Source organism: Colletotrichum aenigma (genome assembly GCF_013390185.1).
Source record: "Colletotrichum aenigma strain Cg56 chromosome Unknown KSG_Cg56_contig05, whole genome shotgun sequence".
Lineage (NCBI taxonomy): Eukaryota > Fungi > Ascomycota > Sordariomycetes > Glomerellales > Glomerellaceae > Colletotrichum > Colletotrichum aenigma.
Genome location: NW_023500911.1, coordinates 2,763,381 through 2,789,333, shown reverse-complemented (window position 1 = coordinate 2,789,333; position 25,953 = coordinate 2,763,381). Strand labels below are relative to the sequence as shown.

The window sequence follows — 25,953 nt, the reverse complement described above, 5'->3', positions numbered from 1 at the left end:
AAATAGTATAATACTATTATAAGCTATAATATTATATTAAAATACTTACTATAAAAAGTATAATATTAAAAGTATATTAAAATTAAAAAGAATTTTTCTCTTTTTACTTTTAAAGTAGTTATTAGTAATAAATTTTTAAAAAAAACGTAATAAAAATTCTTTTTATAATTTAAACTTAAGACTTTTAGAACATTTACTATAATTTTATAACTATAGTATATTATATTATTTAATAGAATTTAAGTAATAACCTCTAAAAATAAGCCTAGGTACTTACTTATAGGGCCTTAAGGAGGTACACCTACTTACTATAATATACTAACGCTTACCCAATATACTAACGTGTGAACAGAGTACTGAGGGAACATTACGTGCTAGGACCCCCCCCCTCCCGGGTAGGTTTTCACCACACTGCATTTGTGACGCTCACGTCCCATGTTGCAAGGACCTGACTAGGTATTACTGCCTGCCTTGGTAGACGTTGGCAGGACTCGCCCGTAAGGGATGCAACCTTGGCTGAACAACCCCGTCCGACCCATCTAGCCAGAAAGTTTGCGGGAAAATCCTTTGAAGGATTTTCGATGTTGATAGAGTCTGCTTGTAAGCCATTCGTCTTCTTCAGGGACTCGTTGAGGGCGCTGCATCCTGTGTGCCTTTCATTGCGCAGTCCAATTACTATCCATTGTACTATCCATTGTACTATCCATTGTACTATCCATTGTACTATCCATTGTGCAACAAAATGAATAAGAGAACTGGTGCGGAACACATTGAGTCAAAATGGAGGTGGTCAGGCCCTGATTGTTTCCTGCTGGTAAATATGTGTTCACCTCAAGGTGAGAGCCTCCAGGTACCTACCCAAGAAACGACGTTAAAATAAGACGCAGGGGCTTCCGGGTGCGGTTGCCTGCCTCAGCGCAGATCCCACGTGCTTAGACAGGCTAGATCGAGAGCCCCACCGCTCGGCGAGTGCCACTCACACCCTGGAGTACACTTCCCATCTCCACAACCAACTTCACCTCTCGCAACACACTGCCTCTCATAAGCATCGCCGCAACGTCCGACGTTTCTAGGTAGTATATCTACCTCGAATTGCTACAATCAAAAAAGTACACGGAAGGATAATAAGCCTCTTGGCAAACAAACCCGGCAAACACACTTCGGAGTACAGCATTGGCCACTTCGAGTCATTGCGCACGGAAGCTACGAAACATACTCTCTTGCGTTGACAACGCCAAACAAGTCAAAAAACCCCGCATCAAGAGGGCATCAACATGACAGAATCAGCTCCCGAGAGCGTTTCTAACGCCATCGCCACGGCTCCATGGAGCCAAAGACCGCCCAGCCCGCCCTACATCCCCATCCCTCTCACGTTTTCCAAGGGTGCCGACTCTGCACTGTTGCCTTCATTCGACAACGTGGACTCCATGCACCTGACGAGCGATGATCTCAGTATCATAACCCGCAACGTCAAACAAACCATCACTGACAGGTCGGTCGGCTGGAACTATGAAGCACGCCGCCAAGCACAGCCAATCCTCGATTTTCTCTACCTCGGACCGCTCTCTATTGCTCGCGATGCCGACTGGCTGGCGCAAAACGGCATTAGCATGATAATCGTTTCGAGATTCTCACAAGCTGCACGTTTTATGAGCGTCGACAAAGCCGCACTGTCACTCGGCATCAAGGTCGAGTATTTAGATGTAGCCGACAATTTCGAGTTGGTCCGAGGTTTTCCAGAGGTCGTGCGGAAAATCAACAACCACTTGCTCGAAGTCTACCATGCACAGGCGCTAGAGAGGCAGGACGGTCGCATGGTCATCGACAGCAACAACTTTAGGGGCGGGAAGGTCTTGGTCGTTTGCGAGACAGGCAATGATCGATCAGCCTTCATCGTTGCTGCATACATCATGACAGTCTACGGACAGCCCATGATTCCCAGCGTCCAGTTTGTCTCCGTGCAACGCTTCTCAGTCAACTTCGACGAGGAGAGCAAGAGGATGCTGCGGGCCTATGAGGATCTTCTCAATGCTCAGAGAATAGTATCTGATGCGACAAGACATGTCCCCAGAGCGGGCGAAAACGACGGCCGCCAAAAGGGAGGCAAGAGAGGCATAGAGGCTACGCTAGACGATGATGACAGAATGGAGGGAGATGGTTACGATGGATTTGTCGTCGACCGTGAGCGATATGAAGACAGAGCCAAGTTCGTTCCGTTCGTGGACCCAGGCCAGAAATAGATGTGCCGGTCAGTGAATATGTAAGCAACGCTTTTGGCGTTGCCGAAGGTGGGACAGCGGGGCGATGAAACATGGTTTTTGTACATAAATACTGCATTCGTGGGAACTGGAGGGCCGTTCGGTTTGCGATCATGGGAGGCGCCGGGGTAGTCAGTATACCCCTTTTTTCGTCGGCGAGGGCTCATTATTGAATATAGAGACTGGCTGTTACTGCTGCCAACAGTCTGCAGGGTATGCAACAGATGTGTGCTCCTTCAATCTCGCAAGATCCTCTTCGCTTTTTATGCTGAACATGGCATCTCATGGAAGGACACACGTGCTACTGGGTCTTCTCGCACTTGTCGACGTATGCTCAGTGATGCATTCCAAGCTGTTCGCCTACATATCGTATAGCTTTACTTGGGCTCGACTAGCTGCTTGTAATATGCATAGGAGCACCCTGTAAAAGGAGCCATGACGCTACAAGCAGGCTGGGCGAAGGGAACAACATCGCGATGCCCCAACCGGATCGGGGAGGTGAAGGGACGTCGTTGGACTTGGCTTGGAACCTCCACACCTGGCTCTTTGACGAAAACTTCACTTGGTGTCTTTGGGGTGTGTAAAAAATGCCCATTGTGCCATCTGGCGGCCGCACTTCTTCACCTCGACCAAGACCATTGGTTCTCAGCGAGGAGGAAGGAGCGACTCCTGCTAGCCCAGTCTTGCTCCTGCCTTCTCCTTCGTTGACCGGTTTTCGCGCGCACACAACACACGAAAACCGGTCAACCCGCAATCTTTTTCTCATCTCTTCTTCTCATCTCACCCACCCTTGGACTTTTCGTCCACCTTCCCTCCACCTCAACTTCCCTCTCCACTCCATCACCGTCGCATCACTCATCCCATCCTTTTGCTACCTTCAGCCAATATCACCATCATCCCTCGTTAGGTGGTGATAGCGGCAAACAGCATTGCTTCCAATTATCTTTCCTGATTATCTTACTCGTCTCAATTACCCTCCCTTACCTTCCTGCAAAATTCGTCGCATCAACATGGAGGAGCCCGATCATGGCAGTGACGGCAGACAGCTGCGTCGGTCAACCCTAGCGCACCAGCCCGGTCGCTATGCTGAGATGCTGGTGGCCGGAGTCGAGAGACCAGCTTTCACTGTTCCTGATCCTGTCTTCGACCCTGAGCCTGCTCGCCACTGCGCTTTCCCAACCATCGAGCTGGACCAGCACCCGGGACCCAGCGAGCAGTTCATTGAGGCAAGGGCCAGAGGAGACTTGCATGGAGACAATCATCTTCTCGTTCAATATTCAGACAGCGATAACGGTACGTTCCCCCGCCCCTCGACAATCCATAAGTTTTCCTAACGCAAAGCAGACCAGGATGACAACCAGGGTGAACGCCGAGCGCTGGTGGCGCACCTGCCCCCGCTGGATGCAGGAGATGATGTGATCATGCGCGGCATCGAGGAACAGAGGGAGGAGAAGAACGACGTACAGACTACAGGCGAACTGCGAACCCCCAAGAGAGGCGAAAGCTTCAAGGAGTTCTGTCTGGCTGTGACCAATGATCTGGACTGGGGATCGCCTGAGCCCGAGCCAGAGCCAGAGCCTCAGCAGCAGATTGACGAAGGTCCTCAAGGCGAACTCGAGTCAAGAATGGATGGCACGTTGCAGAGTGAATTTGATCCGGACTCCTGGGACAGCATCGGTACCGGGGCGCAATGGGCAATCCTGTCGACTCTCTGCCAAGCTCATAAGTTCTCAGTGGCCGTCCACCGCCTGAACCTTACGACAGACCAGATCACAACTTTCATCCAAACCTACATCAAATGCCATGAGGAGATTCAGGATTGGTGCAGAAAGATTGACCGGATCCCAGTATCTGATCTCATCCGACGCGCCGAAGACGGCCTTCACTCAGTGGATGAGTACGTCAATTTGGCTCGGCCTAGACTCCCCACGGATATACTCTTCCAGCACGAGATTGAGCTAGCCGGTGCGTTCTTGCGCAAGTCAGGCCATCCTGAGCTTGTTCACCTCATCGACAAGTGGCGTGGCACGTCTACAAACTTCGTCGAGCTCCCCATCAATCAAGACATGCTATCTTACTGCCGTGTCAAGCTTTACATGAGCAGAGGAAGCAACCGTGCGCAGGACTTCCAGCCCATCGAAGACCAAGAGCCAGAGCTGTGGCTCAAGCGATTGCGAGAACCGGAGGACTTCAACAACGGAGTTTGCCACTTCTACAAGTATTACGGAAACCCCTATGCGCTCAACGTCCTCGACCCTCTGCTTCCACAGCAGCAACAGCTTGACGCAAACCGTGGGGTTCCGATTGACCCCACTTTCGTCATAGAAAGAGATGAGTCCGGCCGGGCTTTGGAGAATGTTTCCGGACGGCCTTTGCTTGATTACCGTGAGCCAACCGGCGACGAACAGCAACAGCTATCCGTGGAGCAAACAATCGCTCACGACCTGGCTGCTGGCGACGCACACAATCGGCCTCGCAATACCGCCACGTTGAATCAACAGGAATTCCAAAAGACAGCCGGCGAAGTTGTGGGAGTCGCAGCTCCTACAAAGACTAGTAATGCTGCACCCAAGCAGACCACCTCATCGAGAATAGCAACTTCTCATCGGCCCAGGCTATTCAACAAACCTGCCCCTGGTCAACAATACACGTCACTGGCGGCCAGACGAGGAACTGGAAGCTACACTTCGCCATTCATCCTCGACGCCTCCGAGTCTCCAGAGTCCCAGCCAGGCCGTAGTGGCCTTGATGCGGTCGTGGAAGAGAGCGAGCCAGCGCACTTCGAACAGACACAAGTTGACAGGGAACAGACTGCAGCCCACGAGAGCGCCGAAGTCCATAGTGAAGCAGGAAACGTCTTGGGTCCCGTTCCGAACCAAGCCCCGCTTGAAGCCTCTGGCGTCGAGATGAGCTATGCTTCGCAGCCAGCGCCCAAATCATCTCGCAAGCGGGCGTGCGATGACAGCGATGACGAGTATGAGCCGTATGATGATGGTCAAAATGATGACGAATACCTGCCCCCCGCGAAAAAGCCCCGAAAGGCGAACACTAAGAAGCCGAATGCTCGAAACAAGACGATGCCCGCAGCGCAGCAGGCCCGACAGTCGAAGCAGACCAAGAGACAGCCAAAGCAGGTTGCTACTACGATGGCGAAGACTGCCAATCAACCTATTCCAACCGCACCGGAGGCTTTTCACCACGAACTTGCTCATGTCCAAAAGCCTAACCAGGCTGGATTCGCTCCAAACCTCCCCGTACAAGCCGCACAGTCTGAGATGAACCAGTACGGTACCTCGCAGCTCAGCAACTCTGAGAATAATCTCACGCCTTCTGTTGTACCACGGCCCGTCAAGCGTGGCCGTGGTCGTCCTCGCAAGCATCCAAGATCCGAGGATCTCGCTGCCCAAGGCGTTGGAGCTCAACCCGCAGGTTCGCAAGAGCCTGGTAACGCAGCTGGAGCTCAACTGCCCACTACAAAGACAACCTCCAAGCCCACAGTAACCAAGACGAAGAAGAAATCCCCAAAGACACAGCCAGATCCTGATACTTCAGCATTGACAGCATCTGCAGAGACATTTGGTCCTTCTAGCAGTTCTGAGAACTCCACGGCCCCAGCACCTACGACAATGGAGTCTTCCGCCGAGCTCACAACATGCAACCAGTCACAGGTAGCCAAACCCAGGATAAAGATCAAGAACTCGAAAGGACAGACTGGCCAAAAGTGTTCGCCAGTGCCTCCTCCAGTCCTGCCTCCCCAGGCAATGCCTGCCTCACAGCCTCAGAACTGCACCGGTGCTCAAATGGGACACATCAGCTACAGCCAACTAACTGCACAGTCTGCTACTCGCACCCAGTCGCGTCCCGCCCAAGCCCTTTCTCCAGAACACATGGAGTACCATCAGCGCAATAAAAAGTCAGCCCATGAGGCGGCTTTTCGACCAGAAGCAAGCGTGCACAATTCGCAGGTTGGCTTTGGATACTCAGCCTACAGAAACACTTCCTCCATGCCGTTCGAAGCTACCGCTGCTACGGGTACTAGCATGCAAGTCCATCAAACCAATGCACACGCAGGCGGCCAAAGTTCCCCATTTGGTGTCGCTTCTCAGCACCCACAAGCTCGTCCTCAGTACGTTGAGAATAGGCTGGGATCGGAGGCAGGATATCATCAAGCGCCCCAGGCCACAAGCCCCCAGACAGCTGTCCAGCCAGCTTCACAGCCTGTTCAATTTCCTTCCGTTCTCAGAACAGTTCAACAGCAAGTCAAGAACACAAAGAAGGCAAAGCACGCAACTGAGAACTCAAAGAAAGACTGAGTGACGTTATGGACTCAGCTATGATGTGCTGCTGTCTGAAGCTGCCTTGACTCCGATCTGTAAAAAGAGGCGAACAAACGAGACCTGAATACAGAAAAACTACACCAGCTTGGCACTACAGGTCGCCAGCAACACCTTCGCAGGCACACGATTGCTACAACACTTGCTCACTCAGGGTGTTATTTTTCTCCACATAAGAGAACATCCTTTACTTGCTTTTTTCTTTCTTCCTTTCTTAAGAGGATAATCCACTTGAATGCGGGAGGCGGATTTCTTTGGAGGAACGTGGATAGCCTCTTTTTTGCTTGCTTTCTTTTTGAGATTGCTTGCATTTTATTTGGTTGACCGCAGACACCTTTGGAATTTGGTTTTCGGCTGCTTCATCTGGACATAAGCCTCTTTTTCATGTTGAGATACCAAAACATTGAGCCGGCTTGTAGAGTAGTACAGAATGAAGAAGATTGCTTACATGCCGTGATTCCCACCCTGTGTGATACCCTCCCTCATTGTATTTACTTTGGAGAAAGACTAGGAGGGTAATTCTTCAGGCGTGGTTGAGCCATTAGTGTTATGTAATCGCACGATGAGCTAAGCGTCCAGGGTACCCTAGTCGACCACACCAGTGGATCGAGCTTGCATCACCGAGCTTCACAGGACGTTACGGCGTACACCCAGTCAAGTCAATGCACAGAAGCACCGCCTCCCACTTTGAGAACCACCCCCGACTTACCCCAAGCCACGTCCTTGGCCAAGCTTCGCAAGACTCGAACTGACGACGGCCCACTCAGCAACGACAACTCTCCGCTACCAACTGGTTCTTGACATTTATACCCGTCGGCGCCCAATCTTCTCCTTTGGTGTCTTCTCGAAAAAACGAACAGGCCAATCGTCTCCGACGCTGCCAAACGAGGCCCGAGCATCTTCAGTCCGCTGCCGCCGCCCACCTTTACACACCACCACTCCGAACGCCTCCAGCACTCGTACAGACATCAACATGGCTCCTCGCATCGAAGCGCAAGAAATCGAGACGTATTGGAACATCTTTTCAGCTCGGACGGGCGGGTCGCAGTTCCTGACAGGAGAACAAGCCGCGCCGGTGCTGAAGAACAGCGGCCTGACGGACAATCAGCTCGAGCGGGTGTGGGATCTCGCCGACGTCGACAACGATGGCAACCTCGATTTTGAGGAGTTCTGCGTTGCGATGAGAGTCATTTTTGACATTCTGAACGGAGTGGGTGCTGCTGCTGGCTGGTCTTCATGTTTTCAGCTGCTAATGACATTGTGTTCGATAAGGAGTACGCAGACGTCCCCACGACGCTGCCCGATTGGCTCGTGCCTGAGTCCAAAGCACATCTTGTCCAAGCGAATCGCGCGCTCGCAGGGAAGCAAGTTGCCTTTGAGCAGGTCGAGGACGATCCGGACTCTCCTGGCTTGAAGGACGGCTTCGACTGGTACATGACGCCCCAGGACAAGTCCAAGTACGAGTCGATATACCAGGAGAACCGGGATGCGCGGGGAGAAATCTCATGTACGTCCAAGCTCGCACGCCCCCTGCTGCCGCCATTTTGTTTGCTGACCTGTGATGGCTGCAGTCTCTGCCTTAGAAGACCTCTACGAATCCCTCGATGTTCCCGACACCGACATCCGCTCCGCGTGGAACCTAATCAACCCCTCTGCCGGCTCTTCCATCAACAAGGATGCTTGCCTCGCCTTCCTCCACATTCTCAACAACCGCCATGAGGGCTTCCGCATTCCGCGCACCGTACCCGCGTCCTTGCGCGCCTCATTCGAGCGCAACAAGATTGACTACCAACTCGACAATAACAATCCCGCCTCTTCCCGTTGGGCCACAAAGGCAGACGACTCGACGGCAACGGGCCGGAAAGCAAAATTTGGCGATCAGTATCTTACTCGCCTTGGTCGCAGTGGCTTCAAGTCGAGCGGCACCGACTTCTCTACCTCCAAGACGGATGACTGGGAGGAGGTCAGGCTCAAGAAGCAGCTCCAGGAGCTCGACGAGAAGACGGCGCGTATCGAAGCTGGCGTGGAGCAAAAGAAGGGCGGCAAACGAGACAGCAAGCCCGCTCTGGTCAAGCGGGAGCTCGAGCAGCTGCTGGACTACAAGCGAAAGGAACTCCGGGAGCTTGAGGAGGGTTCCGGCAAGGCCAAGGGCGGAGCTAGTCTCAAGAGCGTGTCTGAAGATTTGCAGACGGTGAGAGAACAAGTGGAGGGTCTCGAGTCGCACCTCTCCTCGCGACAGCAAGTACTAGAGCAGCTGCGTCGGGATATTGAAGATGAGAAGCTCAGCAGATGAGAAGCAATCTCGAACAAAAAGAAAGCATGGCGGTCTCACGAGCCCGGCTTGGGCTATTTCGTTTCTGGGACCTGGTGCGGCTGGGAATCTTTCACGTCAAATTTACGCGGGAGTCTTTTTTTTTTTTTTTTTTTTTAAACAATCTGTCCCCTTGCTTTCATGCACTTGTGCATGCAGGACCATAATGTTCATCTTGGGAGCTGTCACGGACGCGAATCCAAAGAACGCTCTGCTCGGCGGCGGAGTTGGCAGATTGCACTAGATAGATTGGGGTAGTCGTAAATATAGTCTGCGAAGAGCTCACTCCTTTTCAGATGACGGAGAAGTGTCTGATTAAGAGGTTGTAAGATGTAGGTACAAATAAAACGGTTACAAGACACCCCCATTGAAGTCGTCGTCATCGGCCTTACTCATCGCCCGCTCACCATTGTGAACCATTTGTATACTTGGGCAGCCAGTCTGAGCCCAACGTGCGACCCTTGACGGCCCAGACGAACAGGGAGGGGACCTTGACCCAGCCGACGCGACCGGCGCCGCGGCTACGACCAGTGGAGCATACAAAGATGTCGACCGGCATGCCCTTTACGACTTGCTGGTCCTTGCCCTTGATGGCGAGCTCGATATTCTTTACGACGCCGGCGGCCTGCTCATGTGATTTTGATTAGTTTCGGTCACTTGTTTGTTTTCGAAACGGAATGTAGGGAGAAACAACCAACCTGTTTGTCGGTCACCATGAAGCCCGCGCGGGGTTTGGAAACCAAGTCTCCGCATGCCCAAACGTTGTCGGCACCTTTCACGCGCATACAGTCATCAACGCTGACGTGTTTGCGCTCCGTCAGCAAGCTGGGATCCAAGAACTCGGAGTTGGGGATCAGGCCCATGGTCGGAAGGTAAAGATCTGTCTTGAGCTTCTCGCCGTTCATGAGCGTCACCTCGGTCTGGCCGTCGGGCAAGGGACGGGAGTTGGCGACCCGGGCGTTTCGCTTGACTTGCACGCCCAGCCGGACGATCTCGTTCTCGATGCCCTTCGCAGCGTGGTCCGAGCCGAGAATCTCTTCGTCGCCGCTGAGGAGGATGACCTCTTTGTCCTTGTACTCGAAACGGATCTCGGCGGCGGTCTCAACACCGGTGGGGCCGGCGCCGGCGACAACAACGTGCCGGGCCGCCTTGACCTTCTCCGCCGTCTGGTGTAGCAAGCCAAGCGTCTTCTCGTGCGAGTCAGCGCTCTTCCACGGCATGTCGGGGCTCGCGGAGCGGGCGCCGGTTGCGAGCACCAGATAGTCGTAGGGCAGGGATCTCGGGCCGGAAGCGGTGGAGACAAGGGCCGACTTGCGAGCCAGGTCAAGGCCGGTGGCGGTGCCGAGAACGAATTCGAAGCTTTCTTTTGGGTAGTGTGCGAAGCCGGACTCAATCGGTTGGAAAACCTGCTCATCCTTCAATACGCCCGGGACAATGGCACGGACAGATGCCATATTCCAGTAAAAATGAGTTGTCTACCATGGTGTCAGCCCGAAATGGCCTTTTTTGGCCCTTTTTTTTTCTTTCTTTTTTTCTTCGAGAGAATCATGAACCCAATAGCAAGTCCTTTGCCGCCCCCATGCGCAAGACGGTGGATCGCCAGCGAATACGCCGCCTCCCCACGGGCGTCCGAAGCGTACCGCAGTACTCTCCGGTTCTGCAATGGTCGTCCGGGCTCCCAGTTGCCCTACCAATCAACACATGCACATGTCTTACCTTTGAAACGAGAATGACTCTGAGATCCTGCTCATCCTTTCTCGTGTACTTGAGCAGGCGGTGCGCAACCGCGAGACCGCCGTATGCGGCACCGAGGATAACGACTGTCTTGACCATGTTGGTGTCGATTTGGGGGCTCGATGCTGGCGTTAGGTGAATGAAAGCTATGAATTCTTGTGCAGATGGAGATACTGCGCTTGAGAACAAGTTGAACCGACCAATGTGTATCAGCAATTGCGTGAGGGTATTCGTCTAGTCGTCCGAAAATCTTAAGAATCTTGGAAATTTCTAGTAAAACACCTGGCAGACTTCTGGCTTTTATTTGCATTCGCACTCTGCGAGGTCCGAGACTTGCAGAGCAAAAACGGCATGGAGTGCACCCTTCGGGTCGCAAGGAGCAGATACGCGTCCTCGCCCAGAGCTAACGAACAACGCGGAAGTCTCATTAGTATTTTTGGACAGGTTTCAGTATCCAAGTCCGTGCCGGTTGGTGATACAACATGTGGTAGGTCAGCTCAGCCAGTACTGTCCGTCCTTGACCTGGTAGAATGTCGATCTGCGGTGTCCGTCCGGGCTTTCCCCACGCGCCGACCAAGACTTGATGGTCTGTCATTTGACGGCGTTGCGGAAGAAGGGATGAAAATGAGATTGGCCATCCTGCAATGTGCTCAATGTAGAAAGCCGGTGCAAGCAGAGAGTTGATGGAGGGGATTGCTGAGATCATCTGCGTTTCCCAGTCGTTTCCTAACGGACTGATGTCGGTTGTTTTGACGCGTCAACGCCCTCTAGGACAACACGGCGAAGTGCGTCGCGCAAAGCTGCGCGGAGCTGGCAGAAGCAGTTATCCGATTCGTCTGGTCATGGATCAAGCGGCAGGAAAGCGTTGCGCAGGAACCTTATCCAGACATGAGCTCAATGGCCATGGCAAACCTGGAAGTATCCACGCGAGTGCTCCAGCATCAGAGTGCTGAAGAGGTAGGTGTACGGCCCCGACAAAGCGCATCCTGTCTGTGAAGCCCCTTCGCTTCACGGAAAGGCAAAAGTGCCGACACCGGCGAGAGCAGCACACACCAGAAACGTTGTTCTGGCAGAAGGAGAACCCTCAAATGACTGCTCATTCAAGCGGTCAGTGGCAACCAGAAGAGCGCTGAAGCCTAGATCGAGTGCAAGAACGCCTGCGAGGTGCTCCTCTATGCATAGTAAAGAGCTCGTCACCGTCGACGAATGCCGTGTGTCCAATCAAAGTGCCTGGCGGAACTCTGCGGCTAGCTCAGTCGCAACGTGACCGAACGGCCGTCTCCTCGATGGCGTCGGAGGGCGAGAGGCATCTTGGAGCCGAGGTCAGCCAAGTCCAGTCATGCTGGTACCCAAACCCCCGTTGAGAGGTCTGGCAACCCCACATGCGCTGGAAGGACGTTAGCCAAGCACCTGCACCATCGCTTTGGCCCCCAGTCCAGTCCGTTCCTTTCCCCGAGTTCCAAGCTCCGCCAGAGCTCTGCTGTGGGCAGCCACCTGCACCTCTTCGTGAACCGTGTCGGCAAGGACCCAGTCGCTGTGGCAAGGGACTTCTGGCCTGTGAATCCGTCGAGTGATACGTCCATACGTGCTTGGTAGTAGTACTTGGCGGCTATGACATGGAGCAAGGTGCCAACGGCAAGTGCTGCTTTGTGCGAGGTGGCCTGTGGCGGTGCAATCAGCAGCAATGCCAGGGCGCCCACCTCAACCTAATCTAAATGACAGCATCAGCTGCCCCGCGCGCATATGATGAAGCGTGGGCGGGCTGGTGGACCCCCTAACCCCGCCAAAAGATCCAACCCTTTCCTCCGCCTCCCAACACCGGGCAACCTTCTCCACGAAACGCTCAACAATCCGTCCTTCGACCATAACTCGAACCAGATTCTCGACACCTTTAGACTTAGATCTTTCTTGTCCAAACGGACCTCACATACACCATGTCTGCCCCTCAGAGCGAAACCTTCAAGCAGGCTGTCATCGACAGCAAGAAGCTTACCCAGAAGCCCAGCAACGATGAGCTCCTCGAGCTCTACGGTACGTTTTCGTCGCCTCTTTTGCAAACCTCAAGCTTTTGTAGCTGACGATCTATCGCACCGCAGCCCTGTACAAGGTCGGCACTGGCGAGAAGATCGCCGATGCCCCCAAGCCCGGCATGTTCGACCTGAAGGTAAGACCTGGTTGCCGCCAAACCCCCGCATCCCACGTGCAGTGCTAACGAGACACGCGATACAGGGCAAGGCCAAGTACAACTCGTGGCAAAAGGTCGTCGACGAGGGCAAGACCGTCGAGCAGGCCCAGGAGGAGTACATCGCTCTCGTCAACAAGCTCAAGGAGTCTTACGGCTACGACGCCAACAAGGAACCCGAGACCGTCGGCGCGTAAACGTACCGCGAACATAGGAATGCCATGAGAAACGACACGGTTTGAAGCGCAATGACGAGTCTAGTCGCAGACACTTCACATGAAAATCTCCAAGGATCAATATTACGATACCACATGTTCCTTGACAGACAACCGCGCCCTCCGTTCGCATGTGAAAGTGTGCTGCCCCGTCCATCTATGCTACTCCCCAAAACCTTCCCATGTTGTCTGGTTCTGCATGGGCCATCGTTGCGACCCAAGGTATCTCGTCCTTTGCATAATGCTGAAGTGGTAGGTTGTAGGGTATGCGAACGCCAACAACTGGGTTGCTTCCTTCGGTGTTGTTCGAGGGCAAATCTGTCTGGAACGTGCTCACCATGGTCGCCTTTTCGGCCATCATCTCAGGCCATACCAAGACGCCGATCTCCCACGAAGCAATTCTCACCTCCTGCGAGGCTCCTGCCACCTCGCCCCATGCCTGCTTTGAAATGTTGGCCGATGTGACGAGCGCCCAGTCGATTGACTTCTCACCATATCGAATGTATGTCTTTATATGCGGTGCAGCTCGCTTCCTGCCGGCCTCTCTCACCGTCGCTGTTTCAGGCAATGCTATTACCTTGTCAGTCATGTGGTTGATCAAGCTCGATGAGCACAACACCGTCCCTCACCTTTTCCATTGGGGGCATCGTTTCCCCAGTGGCAGAAGAAAGGATGCAGATAGGCTAGTTGCTTCGCCTGCTGTTGGGACTGGATCTTGGTGTGAATTGACCCACCAGATGCATAGCCGTCCAAGCTTCTCCTGATCTCGTCGGCCGTCGGAAACACAACCCTGAATGTTGGCTTGGTCTTTTTGTGCCCCTTGTCGCTGGATTCTGAGAGAGGGTTGAAAAGACACTTCTGAATCCAATTGTCGGTGGCTCCCAGAGTAGCAATGGACGAGATCTGCACCACAATCTCCGACTTGCCGTCTTGGACAGGAACATGGCGAAGTACGTGCTTTAAGGCGGGCCAGCCCCACGATGTTTGAGAGGTGTCATGCATTGAATGGCGGCCCGGCACGCTTGCGATGAGTGCAGCCTTCACGCTTGAGAAGTCATACTGGCTCAATTTGTCGACCAGATCCCTGAGCGTGGGTCTCCGAACATTGTAAGCTTTCAAATAACTCAAGAGGTCGTGCTTGAATCTCTGGCCGGTCCCGATAGCATCTTCGCAGGACGTACTGTCCTTTTCTTTCAGCAAGCGAAGAAGGGGCGACATCCAGACGGCGTTTGTCATGTTGGTCCAGTCCTTGGCGATCATGTTGGCGGTGTGTATGACGACCTGCGCCGAATCATCATGACGGACCAGTATCATCATTTTGGAATGGTGCGTCCCAAACATCTCTGGCATATAGGCACCGTGAAGCTCTACATTGCTGTATGCTGAGGCTTCTTCCTGGGCCAAACATGAGCAACTGTGCCGCTATCGGCGTTGGAATCTTTCATCGACTTACTTGAAGGGCCAAGCGGTTTGGGTCTTCTCTTTTCCAGAAGCCATGGACCACGTGGACTTTAACAAGACTCTTGGTGTCCTCGTCGAAGTGGCTCATTAGAAAATGGATATCATGCAGGTAGTTGAACTCCCAGCACTCTGCGATCAAGGGGTCTCCGAGGATGTCTTTGAGGGCAACTGCATCTCGATTCGCTGGTTCTGGGAGATCCCGGATCCAAGTCAGCTGGAATGGAGATTTGATGCGCTGGCCACCGTTGTTCTTCTTGCGAGGAGGACTGATTGGTCTGCTTAGAGATCGCGGCCCTTCTGCCTGCGTCGACGTTTCCGACTCCTCGACGTCGTCACATATGCGGGCTCTTTTCGTGGGCCGTTCCATCTCGAGCATCCAAGAAACGACGCTTGTTCGGAGTGGCCGCGTTGATGTGCAATCGATGAATCTGTCGCCAAAGTTGAATCGTGGACAAATGCCTTTTAACGGGAGGAGGGAAGAGAAAGGTGGAATCAACAGCGGTTGCTCTTGCATAAAGCAGCGAGACGCCGGGGCTTGGGCTGGTGCGTTGGACACCGCGCACCGCGCCTGCCTGCAGACCCATTTACGTGCCTGTAGATACCTCACCTGCATAAAATATTTGTCTGGACAGAATCAAACCCTGTTTCCAACAAGAAGAAAACTTCTGCTAGAAAGAAGAAGCTTTTTAAGATTTCAGGCTTGAGCTTCACACTCTGTGTAAGTCATGATATCTTGGGTTCCCTGTGAAGTGGCATCTGAAGCAGTGGCGCAGGGTTCCAGGGCCGAAACCTTCACCCCGCAGAGCCACTGTGCTACCGACCTTTCCCTGTAAATTACCGAATGTGCCTGGAGGTAGCGCTGCCGCAGAACACTGCGATGGCGCGACATTTTACCATCCCGATCTCATCGTTCAGTTACGACACTAACACAACCAATCGACTCAAGAAGACTCCCCTATGGAAGACTCCCCTATGGAACCAGTTGACAGAACCGTGTTCATATATGCCAGATTGCTCTCAAACGTTCGGTTGTCGTCGCCGACGCAGGCGGCTTTCGGCCCGCCAATCTCGGAGATGGCATCGTCTTCGACCGAATCGACGTGGTCTCTCGTCCTAAACAGCCCCAAATTTCGTTTCTGAATTTCTTGCAGAAGCTGTTTGAAAAGGAGAAACTCGTCATATGCTGGCACTGTATCTCCTGGCTGGCGCCTGGCTTCCTCGCCGAGCATTCTGGCCATCAAAATCTTCATCGGCGGGTCACCTGCGACGTTTGGCTGGGTTGGACTTAGACCCCTTATGCAGGCATCCCTAAGAATCTCGATGACATCCAGATTTGCACTCTGAGCCGCCAAGTGCAAGATGCCAGACCCGTTCTTATCGATCGCATCATACCTCGCTCCTCTTTTCAACAAAAGCTCCAATAGGGCGGCGTTTCGCCACAGTATAGCGTCGTGAATGGGTGTTCGACCTTCATAACCTGCCTGCTTCGAGGGAAGGTCGATGTCCATGCCATTATTCATGAGCAATTCCAACGACCGTTTCCAATTGCGTCTCCTGAGGTCATTTCGCTCAACATTGCAGACTCCACGAGCAAACCATGACAGGGGAGTTTCCCAGTTCAGGTTCGTCTCAACAATGGTGTCACATCCATGTTCCAGAAGAATTCTAATCATGTCGGGGTTGTTGAAAGCGAATATGATGGGAGTCTCTCCTCTGGGCCGAATGTGATTTTGAACTCTAGCGTGCACATTTGCCCCAGCTTTCAAGAGAGCCGAAGCCATCTTGATCGAGCCGGGCGGCTCGTAGTGGGCAGCGTAGTGAAGAGGTGTCCAACCTCCTCGCGTTCTCACTTCTAAGCCAGCGCCTCGGCTACGGAGGACCTCAAACGACTCGTAGTCGTTCAAGAAGATTGCCCAGTGCAGTGGAGACCACCCGATATCGTCAAGGCAATCTATGTCGGAAGGAGCCTGTGTAATTGCATCTGATAGGGGAATCGGAACAACTCCGAGTACAGAATCGTGTAAGAGCGTTGAGTTTTCTCCTTGTCGGTCTTCTCCACGTGCAAGTTGCTCAATCATATAGCGATGGTCTGGATTGAACGTGGAAAGATGGTCTTGCTTCGATGCGGAGTAGAGAATTATACGTGCCCGCTTAGGCGCGGTCCTAAGTGACAATGAGAAATGGACTATTTGAGTTGCTTGGCGCATTTGGTGAACAAACCATCCTGTCATGTTTCGAGTTCTCCTCGACCAGCCATGATCGAGAAGAAACTTGGCGACCTCCAGGTTTACGTTTCGAAGTGAGATCTGGAAAGATGCCAAGAGTCAACAACAGACGAAATAAAGATAACCATAGAGTCGTAGCGTGTCAGCCTACCATGAGAAGTGAGTTACCAGCTTCATCAACGTCTGTTGGCAGTACGGTTGAGTTTGAGATGCCTCGTTTGATCCAATCTATGTCGGAGTTGTAGACCGCTGACAGCATCTGCACACTTGGCACTACCCTCGGAACTTGCAAATACAAGCTCGACCCCAATCCAGTGAGACTCCCCCAAGAGGTCGTGAGAAAGACGGCTCTGGATACGAACCATTTCGGAAAGACGTAGATGAGTCGCAGAGAGGAATGATTACGGCACCCTAAATCATCGCACTTCCGGGGCATCAATAAGGGCATGTCGTTATACTCGAATAACAACGATCCTAGCACTTACCGTACCCATGTCGGTGTCCGAACCGACGAAGGTGAATGACACTGGCACTTGCAATAGGGGGTGCAAACCTGTCGGAGTGAGGCGTGCACAGAAATCGATGACAGGGGCTCGTCGACTCCGGCATTCGACCTCTGTCCATGGGGAGTGGATGGCAGTGATAGCTCTGCGCTCGTGGCCTCAGCGGCTAGCATCCGATGAAGTGAAGCGCATATGTCGTTGTTCTTGCTCTGCGTTTCTCGAAGCCCAGCGTTGCCCGCCTCGATTCTGTCGTTCATCGTTTTGAAGCAGGCACTGAAAGCTTGTTGTCCGTCAAGCACGACTTTTGTTTGCCGTGTACTATGCAACATCAGCAAGTACGAAGCTATATAGTCCGATGTAAATCAAGTCACCTTTGTGACGAAACAAGAGCAATGAAACGCAACATCAAGCTCTGCTTGGTTTTGCTCGCTTTCGCCCGAAGCCTGGCGACGTTGTCCTTCTCACGCAGCCACTTCCGCTTAGAGACACGCAGCTCTCCAACTATGTCTGCATGCCGGTCTGACTTTTGGAGGCGTCCGCAGAGGGCTTCTAATTCATTAACGATGGAGGCAAAGTCGTCTTCCAAGGTCTGTATTGCAGAAGCAGTGATGCCAGGGACGGCTGCATTTTTGGTCTCACCGTTTTCCATCTCCTGAAGAGAAGTTTTGACTTGCTCGGCGACTGCCTGGAGGTCTGTGAGCTCATTGCTAAGGTCGCAGAAGTCCGCTGGAATCTGTCGCATGGAGGAGAAGAACTTGACTCCCACACCGAGGGCCTGAACTAGAGCGATCACGCTCGTCGTGATCGAAAGGGGATCCATGCTAAATTAGTTGAGCAGAGATTTGAGGTTCACATCAGCCGCATGGTCCAAGATGTGCAGGACAACGAAGGGATGCGAGGAGAACGACCTGCATATCAGCTGAGCATCTGGGCGAATCATCTACTCCTTGGCAGAGCAGCGCACGCAGGCCAAGCCATATTGAGCGTACGGAGGCGGTGCAGCTCACAGGCAACTGTCAGTCAACACGGCAAACACCTTATCTGAGCCCTTTCAACGAGGCCACGACAGGATATTAGGCCTGACTTGACGAAATATTGCCGGAGTTAAGCGATGAGACTGATATGAGTCGTCACTCTCTCAGTCATGCTAGCATTATGTAATCCGGGGTCACTGAGAGTTGTCCACACCAACCCCTGGCTGGAGTGGTGGTTGACGATCCGCACGTGTCCAGGAAAGCAAGACTCTAGCAGTAGACTTTTCCTTGTTCACGAACTTGGTTTCCGCTGCGGGCGGGTGGCAATCTGGATGGAGAACCTGCTTTTGCTAGACTATTCTTATCGCAATGTGTGGAGCCTTGCATTCAATAATGTTGCAGGGTTAGCTTGCGGGGCCTCTGAATGGCGGGATCGAGGGCGAGACCAGACGGGCAGCTGGCACCACGCGCTTCCAGCTCTGCTCGCGCTCACGTAATTGAAGGTAACCGTGATTGCCTCATCTCTCAGGCAGCCCTTGTCCTTGTTTAGTCCCGGTCCTGCAGTGCTGGGCGTGGCCCTGCGCAACGGCTGGCTGGCTGGCTGGCTGGACCACGCTACCCGCAGAATCTTGACACACGGTCTTTCTCCTGACCTGCCAGCCCAGGCCTGTCACTTCCATCGGCTTTGATGGCTCCTCCCCCTTTGCCAAAGCACCACCACTACCACCACCCTTTTTTTCTCCTTCGACGCCGCTGGACGAATTCGGGAGGTTTGGGCTCAGAGACGAACGAAGGGAAGATCGATTTTATTCGTCTTCTGTCTTCCCCCCGACCGCTCAATCTCCATGACTTCAACTACTCAATAGGTTTACCTAGACCCTTTTTGTGACCCCTCGACCATCACATCACGACACGACCCGATCGATCCACTCTCCTCCTTCCCTCCACGACGCCTGTGCAACCAAGCGCATCCTCAATCGATCGCGTCCCTCTCCTCATTTTTCGCCGCATCTTCCACGACACGCTTCGCGACTTCTCTTCTCTCGAACCACTTCGCACCTGCGCGGTGCAACCTCGTCGCCGTCATGAGGTTATCTCCTTTATTCCTATTCCTCGGCTCGTCCCTACTCGGCGGAGTCCAAGCAGCAGCGAAAGAGGACGATCGCGAGAACACCTACTTCAATTCGATGAAGGTGCCTCCAATACTCGAGCTGACCCCCGATACTTTCGACAAAGAAGTCAAGTCTTCGCAGTTCATGCTTATCAAGCACTACAGGTATGCTTGCTTGCTTGCCACCCCGGTCGACGCCGACGACTGCCTAGCCGCGCGATAGCTGATTGACCGTCTTCCAGCCCTTACTGCCCGCATTGCATAGATTATGCGCCCATCTTCCAGACGCTGTACGAATTTTACTACACTTCAAAACCCGAGACCGAGGACAAGTCTTTCACGGAATTCTACGACTTCCGCTTCGCCACAGTCAACTGCGTGGCATACTTTGACCTTTGCGCTTCCCACAATGTTCAATCGTACCCCAGCACCATCCTCTACAAGAACGGCGAGGTCGCCGAACTGATCAAGGGCGTCAAGGAAATCGATCAAGTCAGCCCCATCCTTGAAAAGTACTTGGAAGCTACCAAGCCTGGATCGAGACCCCGAAGCCTCAGCCTCCCTGAAGCTGGCGATAAGTACTCTCCCGGCAAGGAGCCTGGCAAGGCCGATGACTCGAAGAAAGCTGCGGACGACAAGACCGACGCCAAAGCTGACTCCAAGGCCCCCGCAAAGGCCGATGAGAAGACCGACGCCAAGGCGCCACCTAAGGAACAGACCCCGCCTAAGGCTCCTCCTGCAAAGGATGAGAAGGCCACCGAGGCCAAGGGCGATGCGAAGGCCGATTCCAAGGCCGATTCCAAGGCAGATGCAAAGCCGGATGCCGTTAAGGCGGAGACCAAGCCTAGCACCACTGCAGAGAAGGCTGTCGCGACGCCCACGAAGGCCATTGTCAAGAAGCCCACCGTAACCCCCAACAAGGAGGGTATTTCCGTGCCCCTTACCGCGGAGAAGTTCCAAACGCTTGTCACCATGACCCAGGATCCTTGGTTCGTCAAGTTCTACGCACCGTGGTGCCACCATTGCCAGGCCATGGCGCCTAACTGGCAGCAACTGGCCAAGGAGATGAAGGGGAAGTTGAACATTGGAGAAGTGAATTGCGATGTCGAGTCCAGGCTTTGCAAGGATGTTCGCCTCCGTGGTTATCCCACCATACTTTTCTTCAAGGGCGGTGAGCGTGTCGAGTACGACGGGCTTAGAGGCCTCGGCGACTTCGTGCACTACGCCGAGAAGGCTATCGATATCTGCGACGGCGTTCAGGACGTGGATGCCGAATCCCTGCAGGTCCTCGAGGAGAAGGAGGAGGTCATCTTCATCTACTTCTACGACCATGCTACTACCAGCGAGGACTTCATGGCGCTCGAGCGCCTGCCTCTCAGCTTGATCGGCAAGGCTAAGCTCGTGAAGACCCAAGATCCCGTTCTCTTCGCCCGCTATAAGATTACCACCTGGCCCCGCCTTCTCGTTTCCAGAGAAGGTCGCCCAACATACTACCAGCCGCTTACACCCAAGGAGATGCGCGACGTCCACGGCGTTCTGAACTGGATGAAGTCGGTCTGGCTGCCAATTGTTCCTGAGATGACTGCCTCCAATGCCCGTGAGATCATGGATGGCAAGATCGTCGTTCTCGGCATCGTCAACAGAGAGGACCAGGAAGGCTTCCTGAGAGCCAAGCGCGAGTTGAAGAGCGCCGCCAACGAGTGGATGGACAAGCAGATTCTTCTGTTCCAGCATGAACGACAAGAGCTCCGTGATGCCAAGCAGCTTCGCATTGACGAGGCTGACGATCGCGGTGACCAACGTGCCTTGCGCCAAGCCAAGGCTATTCGCATCAACATGGACAAGTCCGACCGCAAGCAAGTCGGCTTTGCTTGGGTTGATGCCGTTTTCTGGCAGAGATGGATTCGTACCACTTACGGTATTGACACCAAGGATGGAGATCGTGTTATCATTAATGATGAGGACGTAAGTCTTTCCCCACGAAACGCTCACTTGGCAAACAAGCAGACTAATCATATGGACAGAACCGCCGATACTGGGACACTACCATCACTGGTAACAACATTCTTCTGTCGAGGACATCGATCCTGGAGACCATTAACAAGGTCATCACCTCGCCGCCCAAGATCAAGCCCAAGCTTACTATCTCGAGCTTTGAGAAGATCTTCTTCGATATGCGCGTCACCTTTGTTGAGCACCCGTACCTGACTATGGGCTGCATTCTCGGCTTGGCTCTTGGTGCTGCCTCCTGGTTCCGTGGCCGTGTCCGCAGGGGCCGCGGCGGCCACTTCCGCCTGGAGGAGTCTTGGGGGAACAAGGAGCTGATGAAGGAGGGCCTACTGGGACCCAACGGTAACGGCAAGGTGGACTAGAAGCCCGACGCGCTCGAAGAAGGCCTGAGAAGGGCTGAGGAGTTTAGGCACCTCCCCAAACGGGAGTGTCTTCGAAAGTTGGACTAATGGAAAGCCATGAATGAGGCTATGACTATTTGGGCTCGACTAAAGGGCGTGCATGTGCACGTTATGCACGCACGTTTCCGGGGACAGGATGAAGAAAAAGAAAACCTGAAGCATTGCGATGCCTACTCACGGAGTTGACGGGGACAATTTTATGTTTTTCCTTGCTTTCTTTGTCTCTGAGGGAACTGTGGTGCAGGGCAGGAGGTCTGTATAATACTCTTTGTTTTGGTGGAAAATGCAATGCCCTGCACGCCATTTGACAGATTATACATTGTTTTATTCCAGTTACAACACATCATGATGATGTGATGACGTTCTTGGGCTGACGGGAGATGTGGACTGAGTGCAGGCCAGAGGAACAGGCCTTGATGTAGACAAGGTCAACTTGATCACACATGTGAGAAGTCCTAGACGGTGTCAATTGTTATTCGATGTCCGTTGGTACGCAAAGCCAGAAATCCATTCACGACGAATCTGTCTGTTTCCTTGCTAGGATGGTGTCCACGTGTTTGACCTGCCCTGAAGCCTTGACTTGTTTCTTACTGTTTTTTCTTTTTCTAAATCCAGAAGTCCTCCCAGTGTGTCTGTGTGTCTTTCCTGCTTGCACCACCCACTGGATTTTACACGCCACTGCCACTCTATGTGTAGAGCTCATCAGTGAAGCTGTTCAGAGACAGACCCTCCTTGGCAATGTCATCCACGTCCACGAGGAAGTCGAGGGGCATCTCGACAATGTTACCGCGCACACGGTTGAGCCAGTCCTTGACTTCCCCAACACCGCCGGGGAACTCTTCCTTGACGACGTGGCCGTACTCGACCTTGCCAGCGTTGTCGCCCTCGCCCTCGCCATCGCCCTCCTTCTTGGCGCCGGGGATGATGAAGTGGCGGGAGAAGAACTCGTCGTAGTCCTTCCAGGTCCGCACATGGTCGTTGGGCACGTTGTGGAATACCTTGGAGAAGACCTCGGTGTTTGTGCGCGCCGTGCCCTCCCACAGGTTCCAGAACTCGCGCGACATAGGATCCTGCACCAAGCGATCGGCCGGGGAGCCCCAGTCGTACACGTTCGGGCCGCGCTCGACGGACGTCCAGTTGTCGTCGGGCCGGTCCCAGCGCTGGTCGGGCAGCAGACCGAGGTGCTTGCGGAAGATCTGGCGGCGGAGGGATGCGGCGAACTTGGAGGCTGTGTAGGGACGGCCGGCCATCTCAGACTCGACAGGCGTGGGGTCCTCGATGATGACAGCGATCTCGGAGTCGTGGGTGCCGAGCTGAGAGCGATCGTTGAGGTTGGCGGAGCCGACGATGACGAGGTTGTCGTCGGCGATGAGGAGCTTGGAGTGGATGTAGAGCTCCTCGCTGACGAAGGCGTCCATCTCGGCTTCCGGCTCGCCTTGCCAGGGGACGCTGTGCAGGTCCGGACCGGCGTCCATGTAGCAGGACGAGACGGTGTCCCAGGTGTGATCGCCGACGCGGGAGGCGGCCTGCTGGTAGCGGTCGTACTGGGTGTTGCGCCCGCCCCAGCTGGCACCGGTGCCCTCGCCACGGGGCTCGTAGCCAGCACCGACGGCATCGTCATGCTCACGGCGGGCGTCCTCGTACGAGACACCGCTCTCGCGCTCAGCGCGGGACATGTCGGAGGAGACGTTGATGCGGTCGTAGTTGCGAAGGTTGTAGAAGCGGATGTAGCGGCCAGGGTCGTCGATACCGCCCTCGTTTCGGAGGGATTCTATGATGCTGTGTCCGCCGCGGCTGATGGAGTTGTACTGGAACTCCATGATGGCGCGGGTGCCCAGTGCGTCGTCCGCCTTGAGATCGCCGGCGAAGGCGGGAACGGCGGGCATGTTGACAATAACCTTGAAATCCTCGCCGTTTCGGTGGGCGCGGAGGATACGGTCGACGATGGCGCGGCCGATCTTGTTGGTGACGGGGTGCTGCTTATCGCTCGTGGCAGTGATGAAGAACTTGGTCTCTGTTAGAAGCGGTATCGGTTTCAGCAAAGGGGAGGTTTGCTTACCTGGTTCTCCATGTAGACGAAATGTTGAGCCCTGGTGATGGCGTCAATATAGGCATTGGCGATGGAGTGCTCGGTGGGATGGCCGGAAGACCACTTGGTACAGCTAATCTTCATTAGTGATTGCATCTGAGACAGACAGATGGACGCCAAATTACCTGCGAGTGAGCTGGATATTGGCCGACTGATCACCGCGGTCTTGACGCAGAGGTCTGCCATCGTTCTCGGGCTGGTCGTCGCTGACCATCAAATGGCTCATGCCTCGGTTGATGCGGTCTCCGAGATCACCGAAAAGATGGCCTGCCTGGTGGCCAGCGCCGCCGAAGAAACCACCGCCCTGGCCGTCCTCGGCAATTCTTCCCGACTCCTGGCTGAAGCCGTCGATTCTGCCATACTTTCCAGGGTTCTTCTTGGTGTACTTGTCATCAAAGATGAAGTTCCTACATCCAAGTCAGATAAAGTGTTGCTGCCGCCGAGGAATGCAGAATGAACCAACCATCTGTCGACAAAGTGTTCCGACAAGCTTTGAACGATGGGACCACTCAAGCTGATGGCAACATCAGACCAGCCCATTCGCGAGCTCTTGGTGCGGTCGACTAGCGAATGAGTGAGTATGTGTCTCGAGTGTACAGGCCGGAAATATTGACTGACGCTTGTTCTGCTCCCAGTTATCAACGTCGGCAAAGTCATAGACACGCGCGTTGTTGTAGTCTTGGCCAGGGAAGACGATGGCATCCAAGTTGCCGGGATGAGCGTCCGCAATGGGATGACCTATACGTGTGTCAGAGCGGCGCTTAATACCATTCCCAGTTCAAACTCACTGTTGGTATCCCATCTACCGAAGCCTGAAATCTATTTAGCGGATTCCTCATCTTGATTCAATGGCTCAACCGTTGCTCATCACTTACACATATCCAAACCTCCCATGAAAGCGATTCTGTTGTCAATGAGGCAAAGCTTCTCGTGGTGGGCCCAGAACAGAACGACGCCGTCGGTGGCGGTACCGTAGATGGTCTTCAGGGCATCACCAGAGAAAGTGGATAGCTTGAACGTGCTCAAGGACAGGTTTGAGAAGTTCTCGCCAATCTCACTGTTGAGGTCGTATCCAGTGGGAACATGGTCAGGGTGTCGAAACACGCCGATGTTGGGATGAAGGCTTTCCAGGTAGGTCCTTGTGTGCTTGAGAAGATATCAGCATGAGTCAAGTATCGATGGTGTTCATGGATGGAGCTTTGGTTGCAGGTGTGCATCGACATGGACTTACAGATGACTTCACTATCGAGCGAGTTAGCTTGGTGAGACGGGTTCTGACATGGATGAATACTCACAGGTCAGTGCGGCCTCGACTTCCTTGTAGACAATGATGTTGACCTTTACACCTCGCTCAGCAGCAGCCTTGAGCAGGTTGTCGAGACGGTATCGTTCATTGGCAGAAGGGGGCCGGCGCAGGTAGAGCTCCGGGCTCAACCACCAATCCAGAATGTAGATACTCTCGCGGGCCTCTGCATAGTGACGCGGTCAGTCGCAGTCAATAGTGTCGGCAGGATGCTCATTTGTGTGTGTGTGTGTGTGTGTGTGTGTGTGTGTGTGTGTTCTTACGCTCAATGGCCTCGGAAACGGCCCAGAAATAAGAGCATCCGTCGACATACCACTTGGCGTTGCCGGTGGTCTGCGCCGCAAAGGATTGGAATCGGTTTCCAGTGTGGGCATCGGAATGGTGCTCCTCGCAGGAGTGACCGGAGTGAGTGTGCGCGTGCCTCTCTTCCCCAAAGAGGGCTTCGACGCCCCGCTCCACCTTGCGGAAGATGCGATCCATGAAGGCGGGGAGCTGCTGTAGTGAGACGGGATGAGGTCGTGGCCGAGACCGATTAGGTCAAAATGAGGATGTGGTACAGGGCGAGCGAGTGCACGGGAAGAGGACGGCTGCCACGAGGAGAGGAGATGGTGGTGCTGTTGGCTAAACTTTTGAGGAGGGGAACCGGGAGTTGAAGTTGACGATGAAACAGGGTCTGGAGAGCGACGTCAGAGGGGCAGCTCCCAATTAAGCTGCATGTGAAGCAAAGTAGGTACGAGGGGCAAGCGGCGGGAGCTGAGGCAACCTACTACCACCACCACCAATGGAAGCTGGAAGCTTGGGTACATAGATCCAGGTACCTACATCGGATTTACCTCATGTTG

General features: G+C 53.7%; 10 protein-coding genes across 10 annotated transcripts; 5 read left to right on the top strand and 5 right to left on the bottom strand.

Moving 5' to 3' along the window:
* Positions 1 to 1,274: 1,274 nt before the first annotated feature.
* Positions 1,275 to 2,240, top strand: styx-a (Serine/threonine/tyrosine-interacting protein A; the record flags this gene model as incomplete). The annotated part of the gene is made up of 1 exon (XM_037323670.1): positions 1,275 to 2,240. The coding sequence occupies one exon, from the start codon at positions 1,275 to 1,277 to the stop codon at positions 2,238 to 2,240; it is 966 nt and encodes a 321-aa protein (XP_037177875.1).
* Positions 2,241 to 3,268: 1,028 nt separating this feature from the next.
* CGCA056_v008422 (uncharacterized protein) lies at positions 3,269 to 6,571 on the top strand (the record flags this gene model as incomplete). The annotated part of the gene is made up of 2 exons (XM_037323669.1): positions 3,269 to 3,551; positions 3,603 to 6,571. The coding sequence occupies 2 exons, from the start codon at positions 3,269 to 3,271 to the stop codon at positions 6,569 to 6,571; spliced, it is 3,252 nt and encodes a 1,083-aa protein (XP_037177877.1).
* Positions 6,572 to 7,565: 994 nt separating this feature from the next.
* On the top strand, positions 7,566 to 8,885 carry END3 (Actin cytoskeleton-regulatory complex protein END3; the record flags this gene model as incomplete). The annotated part of the gene is made up of 3 exons (XM_037323668.1): positions 7,566 to 7,802; positions 7,865 to 8,099; positions 8,164 to 8,885. The coding sequence occupies 3 exons, from the start codon at positions 7,566 to 7,568 to the stop codon at positions 8,883 to 8,885; spliced, it is 1,194 nt and encodes a 397-aa protein (XP_037177871.1).
* A 421-nt stretch (positions 8,886 to 9,306) lies between these two features.
* Positions 9,307 to 10,736, bottom strand: ptaL-3 (Oxidoreductase ptaL; the record flags this gene model as incomplete). The annotated part of the gene is made up of 3 exons (XM_037323667.1): positions 9,307 to 9,528; positions 9,602 to 10,378; positions 10,620 to 10,736. The coding sequence occupies 3 exons, from the start codon at positions 10,734 to 10,736 to the stop codon at positions 9,307 to 9,309; spliced, it is 1,116 nt and encodes a 371-aa protein (XP_037177873.1).
* Positions 10,737 to 12,571: 1,835 nt separating this feature from the next.
* Positions 12,572 to 13,016, top strand: CGCA056_v008419 (putative acyl-CoA-binding protein; the record flags this gene model as incomplete). Its single annotated transcript, XM_037323666.1, has 3 exons — positions 12,572 to 12,668; positions 12,734 to 12,801; positions 12,867 to 13,016. The coding sequence occupies 3 exons, from the start codon at positions 12,572 to 12,574 to the stop codon at positions 13,014 to 13,016; spliced, it is 315 nt and encodes a 104-aa protein (XP_037177663.1).
* Positions 13,017 to 13,191: 175 nt separating this feature from the next.
* On the bottom strand, positions 13,192 to 14,862 carry CGCA056_v008418 (putative tyrosyl-DNA phosphodiesterase; the record flags this gene model as incomplete). The annotated part of the gene is made up of 3 exons (XM_037323665.1): positions 13,192 to 13,604; positions 13,664 to 14,429; positions 14,488 to 14,862. 3 exons carry the CDS (start codon positions 14,860 to 14,862, stop codon positions 13,192 to 13,194), a joined length of 1,554 nt encoding a protein of 517 aa, XP_037177662.1.
* Positions 14,863 to 15,436: 574 nt separating this feature from the next.
* ANK2-2 (Ankyrin-2) lies at positions 15,437 to 16,276 on the bottom strand (the record flags this gene model as incomplete). The annotated part of the gene is made up of 1 exon (XM_037323664.1): positions 15,437 to 16,276. The coding sequence occupies one exon, from the start codon at positions 16,274 to 16,276 to the stop codon at positions 15,437 to 15,439; it is 840 nt and encodes a 279-aa protein (XP_037178481.1).
* Positions 16,277 to 17,590: 1,314 nt separating this feature from the next.
* Positions 17,591 to 18,043, bottom strand: CGCA056_v008416 (uncharacterized protein; the record flags this gene model as incomplete). Its single annotated transcript, XM_037323663.1, has 1 exon — positions 17,591 to 18,043. One exon carries the CDS (start codon positions 18,041 to 18,043, stop codon positions 17,591 to 17,593), a length of 453 nt encoding a protein of 150 aa, XP_037178480.1.
* A 1,239-nt stretch (positions 18,044 to 19,282) lies between these two features.
* On the top strand, positions 19,283 to 21,680 carry CGCA056_v008415 (Uncharacterized protein; the record flags this gene model as incomplete). Its single annotated transcript, XM_037323662.1, has 3 exons — positions 19,283 to 19,473; positions 19,551 to 21,273; positions 21,333 to 21,680. 3 exons carry the CDS (start codon positions 19,283 to 19,285, stop codon positions 21,678 to 21,680), a joined length of 2,262 nt encoding a protein of 753 aa, XP_037178072.1.
* Positions 21,681 to 22,405: 725 nt separating this feature from the next.
* Positions 22,406 to 25,591, bottom strand: CGCA056_v008414 (Phospholipase D1; the record flags this gene model as incomplete). The annotated part of the gene is made up of 10 exons (XM_037323661.1): positions 22,406 to 23,725; positions 23,779 to 23,881; positions 23,934 to 24,215; positions 24,272 to 24,371; positions 24,427 to 24,546; positions 24,597 to 24,620; positions 24,684 to 24,954; positions 25,040 to 25,050; positions 25,104 to 25,277; positions 25,375 to 25,591. 10 exons carry the CDS (start codon positions 25,589 to 25,591, stop codon positions 22,406 to 22,408), a joined length of 2,622 nt encoding a protein of 873 aa, XP_037178479.1.
* Between the last annotated feature and the right edge of the window lie 362 nt (positions 25,592 to 25,953).